This window comes from Punctularia strigosozonata, assembly GCF_000264995.1.
Source record: "Punctularia strigosozonata HHB-11173 SS5 unplaced genomic scaffold PUNSTscaffold_11, whole genome shotgun sequence".
Taxonomy (NCBI): domain Eukaryota; kingdom Fungi; phylum Basidiomycota; class Agaricomycetes; order Corticiales; family Punctulariaceae; genus Punctularia; species Punctularia strigosozonata.
The window spans coordinates 1035818-1042008 of record NW_006767443.1 but is presented as its reverse complement, the minus strand read 5'-3'; the positions used below and the strand labels follow the sequence as shown (position 1 = coordinate 1042008).

Here is a 6191-nt window from a genome sequence, read left to right as displayed (position 1 = left end):
CCTAGACCCCATAATGTTGTCTTTGCATGCACGGCAGTATTCAACAGATCTGACCTGTTTCATGTTGAAGTTGAAAGATGAGACCTTCTGACCGCTTTTCATTGTTCGGATGCCTATCATACATAATGCTACAGACCACCGATCCTCGAACCCGAAACGTGCCCAACAAGAGAAAACAAATCTTCATACAGCATCGGAGTACTTTAAAGTAGTTCAATCGTCGTCGAAAAGCTCGTCATCCGATGGCAGGCCACAGTTGTTCTGGGCTCCTGAGGTCGGAAGGACATGATGCCTGCATCGTAAGAGTTAGCACGTCCCGATGACCTCGAAGTTGAGAAATGGTTGCACACCTCAGCAGCAGCTCTTCGATGCCGGCCTGTCCAGCCTCAAAGTCGACGCGGACCCAGTTGAAGACGAGCTCTCCATCGCGGTAAACCAGCATCGTGGGTAGCATGTCCGTATCGACGTTGTCGTCGTCCTCGTCGGAGCTGCGCTCACTCTCGTCGTCCTCGTGGCGGCCGACGAATCCGCTCTTTTCGTCTCCGAATGGGTCGTCGTCGTCGTCGTCTTCTCGGATGGTGCGTGTCGCGCGCCTGATCCCAGATGGCTTTGCGCGAGTTGAGGACGAGGAGGGCTGCTTAGTCGCGAAGCCAAGGGCAGAAGCGCGTACGCGGATGAACTTCGTGTCCGGGTATCGGCGTGCAAGGCGGGAAAGGGTATCGTCCAGGGTGTAGCACCTATCCACCGACTAAGATCGCAAAGGTTAGCTAGTCAAGCGCGACTAGAAAAACAACCAGGGCTCACTGGATCGTATAAATGGACGACCACCCACGTCCCCCGCTCCTCCTGTTCAACAGCAGGCACGAACCCGCCGACGCCCACCTCCCTCAGATGGCCAAACCGCCCCTTCCGCTCGCCGAACACGGTCTGCGACGGGACGCGGATCTGCGTGCCCTCGAGCCTGGCCTTCTCCCACTCGCGCTCGCGCTCGTCCTCGCGCCACGTCCTCGCCGTGATCGCCGTGCGCTCCATCTTCCTGTTCAGCGCGTCGACCTCCCTCGCACGCCGCGCGCGCTCGGCCTCCCGCGCCTCGTCGCGGTCGCGGATGACGCCCTTCACGCCCGTGCGCCCGGGGCCCATGCCGATCGACTCCTGGGGCGGGCGCCCGCCGAGGATCTTCTCGACCTGCTTGTTGCGCTCCGTCGCCGAGTCGTACCCGTCGTCCGCCTCGTAGCCTTTCTCTGTCGGCCACTCATTTTCGGGCGTCGGCGAGGGCGATCGCGAGCGGACGGGCGAGGTCGAGCGTTCGGGGCCGTTGAAGAGCTCGCCGGAGAGGACGAGCTGCTCGATGTCAGAGTACTGTTGGCGAGGTCGAGCGATGCTCTTCTAGCCGTGCAGCGCGAGTGCGCACCATAGATATTGAGATACGCGAGCTGTCACTTCAGATGCGACTGGAGTAGGCAGTGACGGCAAGGTTACAGTTGAAGAATGTTGCTCAGGCGCTGCGAAATCGAATGACATACATCACTTGCACAGTCAGGACGAATCCGTCATCCCTCTTCCCTTCCTGAAAGCACCCTGCATATAGCGCAGCAGACTTTCATCATCCACTACACATTCACTTGTCACGCACAAGCTGCGCAACCATCCTGCCAGGGTGATAACATGCAGGGCCCAGATTTCCAGCGCGCGTATTCTAAACCAAGCCTACAATATCGCAGTGAACTTGGCCTGGACAAATCGACTTTTAGTACTGCTCCCACTACCCTCCTGCCATGGGACCGTATGCTACGCCCACGGCAATGGACAAGCCCCTTTTCTCTCCACTGTTTTCACTGCGTTTCATTTTGCTGACATTTTCTCCGAGAGATGGATGTAATAGTACGCTCCCCTAGGTCGACCCTCGAGGTTCACCCGATGGTAGAGGCATGGAGGCCGCAGTCAGACTCGAGCTCTGTATGTCCGCACACCTACACGTTTCCTTGCTTCGTTCCGAACATAGCGACTCCTCGACGATATCGCCGTCCGCCTTTCCGCCGTTTGCCCCGCCGTGCGAACTCTTTTCTTCTCAGACGGCTTTCTCTCACCGTGCTTCAAATCTCCGTTGGTTGGGAGTTCGGGGTGGTCTTGCTCTTGATCCGCCCTCTCAATGTTGCCGTTCGATGTAGGTCTCTTGTCGACAATCCTATGCTGGGCGGTCGCTACTACAACGGCGGCGCACCTCGCCCGTGACGACGGCTCCCTGTCTCAGAAACCGCAGCAACCAGATTTCTCGGGCTTCGATCTGCTCGACATCCCCGCCCCGCCGTACAATTTGACGCCGTTCCCGCTTCCGAGCAAGTGCGCCAATTTCTCCGCTCCGGCTCCGGCGGGAGACACGGATGCCATCGAGTGCCCTTCGTCTATGCTCGGCTATGCCGTGTTCTACGACGACTGCGAGAGCGCTTGGACGATCTGTCACTGTATAACTGCGAATATCACGATCATCGAGGCTGCAGATCACCTTGCTCGGATTCCTGTCGGACTCCGTCGGAACATCGATACGGTCATGATCCTTCCTGCTCCGTTTGAGACTTCCAGTGCGTATACAGTGGGGCATGACATACACTTCTTTGGGGTAGCCTCACAAAAGTCATGGGTTCATGAGGTATGCAATCGTTAAGCGTGCCTACATCACGCTTGGCCACTCATTACGCATAGTCCACGCATGCTTCCGATAATGGGCATGCTGAATCTCAGGCATGGGCTGAGGCAGTCGGCAACGACTCGTGTGTACCAGACATATACTCGCAGACGAACCTCATCGAGGTGCGTTCGCGGGTCTTGTTCCTATTATCCCTGCCCAATATCACTTACGTACCCTATTGCCAGGACTTCGCGCAGACGAGCGTGCTCGAGGCGTACCGCGTCTTCCACGGCGAACTTCCACCTGGGTTCAGCACCGATTGCATGTCTCATCAGTTCGCGTACATGGACAGCCTATCATTGTACAACAAGACGCATCTCTTCGGCGACACTTGCGCCATCGTTGATGACTGGACCCCAAGCGCAGTGTGAGTTCCACATGCGATTGCTGCTCTCGACGACCATGGCTTATGCTCTTGGCAGACACATCAATGGTCCGCCTTTCCCTACCAATGATGCTGCCGTCATCTCAGGCTCGTATACGGACTACACCGAGATCCCGAATCCGACGGCCGCGGTATGGGTCGATGGCGTGCCTCCCAACCAAGGGGATGTGATAATCACGGCGTCCGCGGTCGTACACACCCCTTTTGCGTTTGCACCTAGTGCGTCGGATGCCGGAAAGCTCGAAGCTACAAAGCCACCCCAATCGGCGGCATTTACCGGCTTCGACCTACTCGACATTCCAGCGCCACCATACAGACTGAGCCAGCTGAGCGATCTACCCAACGAATGCGCCAACTTGACGGGATCGGGCGCTTCGTGCCCTTCGGCCATGATTGGATACAGCGCCGGATACGACGACTGTGCGTCTCCGTGGACGGTCTGTCATTGCATCACCTCCAACATCACCATCATCGAAGCGGTGGAGCACCTTGCGAGGATTCCGGTCGGACTCCGACGGAACATAGGCACGGTCATGGTGTTTCCCGGGCCAATGCACACCGGAACCTCCTTCACTGTCGGACGTGACATGCATTTCTTCGGAGTGTGTTCACAGAGGGCCTGGATACATAATGTGAGTCGGATTATCGCGCTCGCTAACATGCTAAACGTCCAATACAGTCGGTGTTGGTCTCTGACAATGACCACTCCACATCGCAAGGCTGGCTCGACGCTGTAGACGCAGACTCCTGTGTCCCAGACACTCCGTCGCAGACGAACTCGACCGAGGTAACAATGCTCCATCCATCCCCGCGCAATACACACGCTCACAACCCGTTCATCACAACAGGACTTTGCCCAAACCGGCGTACTCGAAGTCTACCGCCTACTCCACGGCGATCTCCCACTCGGCTTCAGCGCGGACTGTATGGCCAACCAGCTCGCCTATGTCGGCAACCTATCCCTTTTCAACAAGACGACGCTGTTCGGCGGTACCTGTGGCATCGTAGACGACTGGACCCCCAGCGCCCCGTGCGTCGTCGCTCGTTCTGTGTACCATTCCACTCTGCTAACGCTCTGTTCCACCTTTCTCCAGGCATACTGTTGGACCTGCGTTTCGTGTCAGCGGGGACACCGTCTTATCCGGGTCGTACACGGACTACACTGGCATCGCAGATCCTACCGTGTGGGTTGATGGCGCGTCTCCTACCGAGGACCCGGGGACAGCGCCGTTCACCTCTAGGGCGAGTGCAACGGAACCTGCTCCAGCCCCGAGCGCCACGACCAAAACATCGGGCGGGTTTGGCACGAATCGACCCGCTTCTGCTTATACCTTTGCTGGCACGATTGCCGTGCTGCCGCTCATGATCATGTCTGTTCTGTAACGTGCACTAATGACAACACGAGAAGCACATGCTGCACCGGCTTTCGGACGGCGACTTCCTGCGTTCCGTAATGCTAATCATAAATATGGATCTCAAGGCGGCGGACACTCTGGACTCGTGTTGCGCGCATAAGTGACCTGTTGCCTGGCATTGTGTTTCTCGGATCTTCTAGCTGCCGACCACACCTCCGTAGTGGTCAATTCTTGCAACGCGAAGTGCGTCTATTGGTCGCAGCTGGGACAGCATTTGTCATTGTGGCATGCAGTATATATACGACACATGATAGTTCAGCCTCGCTCCATGCTCGTCTCCCTCCATCAGCAATTAGAACGCAGAACAGTACGCCTGTCGCGTGACATCGACCTGCAACCGAGATGTCGTCCATTACTCTCGTATATCATAGGCAAAGAGAGGGCTCGATCGGGCAAGGAGCATACGTGAGCTGAACCCAAAATTGCGTAGACGATCCACACCGTTCTCACTCGCATCCTATATGGCCTCACAGAGTCGCGTATATCGAGGCATAGACCCAGGCAGCCGGACATACGTCGCGCTGAAGATGTCTCGTACCTCCTTACGTGTACAGAGAACCATACTGCAACACGAAAGCCGAGTCTTGCAACTGCTTCAAGGGCATCCCGCGATCCCGGTGCTATACGGTTACGGACGTGTTCCGCACTTTGAGTACATCGGTATGGAGCTCCTCGGACCCAGCATCCGGGACCTACACCCTGCACCGCATGGGACTTCGGCAGTCACCTATGCTCGCCTCATGGACCAGATGGTGAGCCTCTCCTTTTTCGCCAAACGGCCGCGGCAAGCTGATCATTCCCGCATAGCTAGCTGCACTCGAACACTCGCACTCGCTTGGGATAGTGCATCGTGATGTCAAACCTGCAAATATTCTCACGTGCTTAGATGATCCATCCCGCCTGAGACTAATTGACTTCGGCCTCGCTAAGCCTTACCAACGTAGTGGTTCACCCAGCAAATACGACCCTATTAAGGAGAACAAAGTTATTGTCGGCACATTGCACTGGGCTAGCTTGAACTCTCATCTCGGATTCGGTGAGCGACGTATCGTGTTAACTACTCAGTCCGGGGCTTTATCGATCTCGTCCCATCTAGACCTCTCTCGGCGAGATGACCTTGAGTCTCTTGCTTACGTCGGCCTTTTCCTGCTTCGTGGAGACTTGCCCTGGCGAGCGGAGCACACCGAGTCAAAGGCGTACTGGTATGAGGGCGAAACGCATGCAATGATACGCATACATGCCGCCAAAGAGGCATGCAAAGGCTTGGTGCTCGTACGCGCTGGCTTTCCTGAAATCGGCGGCTTCTTGGACTACAGTCGGTCTCTCGGCTTTTGTGAAACTCCCGACTACCGCACCTGGCGGCAACGATTCGCCACTCTCGCGCAACAGTCTGGTGTTCGATCGTCGAGCGGACCGCTTGACTGGACACCATGCGATGTAGAGCGGGTTAAGAGCATCATGCCAACGGATCATACACCCCCTCGAGCAGACGAGGAAACGGCTCCATCGGATTATAGGAACCCGGAATACACCGATAGCTACTGCGGGCTTGATGCTTGGGGTGACATTGAATATTGGGATGATAGGCAGTATGAGCGGGAAAGCGACCTCACTCTGCCCGGAGGGTACGATGCAAAGCGATTGGATGTGTGCATTCCTGGCATAGTAATTCGTCATGAACCACGACGTGGTAAATGAAGGGCGT

General features: G+C 56.5%; 3 protein-coding genes across 3 annotated transcripts; 2 read left to right on the top strand and 1 right to left on the bottom strand.

Annotated features, from left to right (window-relative positions):
• Positions 1 to 213: 213 nt before the first annotated feature.
• Positions 214 to 1648, bottom strand: PUNSTDRAFT_137077 (thioredoxin-like protein; the record flags this gene model as incomplete). The annotated part of the gene is made up of 4 exons (XM_007386704.1): positions 214 to 292; positions 351 to 748; positions 805 to 1386; positions 1634 to 1648. 4 exons carry the CDS (start codon positions 1646 to 1648, stop codon positions 214 to 216), a joined length of 1074 nt encoding a protein of 357 aa, XP_007386766.1.
• Positions 1649 to 2149: 501 nt separating this feature from the next.
• PUNSTDRAFT_127630 (uncharacterized protein) lies at positions 2150 to 4631 on the top strand (the record flags this gene model as incomplete). Its single annotated transcript, XM_007386703.1, has 8 exons — positions 2150 to 2579; positions 2622 to 2647; positions 2701 to 2808; positions 2872 to 3053; positions 3109 to 3703; positions 3751 to 3858; positions 3920 to 4101; positions 4166 to 4631. 8 exons carry the CDS (start codon positions 2150 to 2152, stop codon positions 4452 to 4454), a joined length of 1920 nt encoding a protein of 639 aa, XP_007386765.1. The 3' UTR covers positions 4455 to 4631.
• A 334-nt stretch (positions 4632 to 4965) lies between these two features.
• PUNSTDRAFT_20674 (kinase-like protein) lies at positions 4966 to 5881 on the top strand (the record flags this gene model as incomplete). The annotated part of the gene is made up of 3 exons (XM_007386702.1): positions 4966 to 5238; positions 5294 to 5522; positions 5583 to 5881. Coding segments are annotated over 3 exons (801 nt in total), but the record flags the coding sequence as incomplete, so codon positions are not given.
• Between the last annotated feature and the right edge of the window lie 310 nt (positions 5882 to 6191).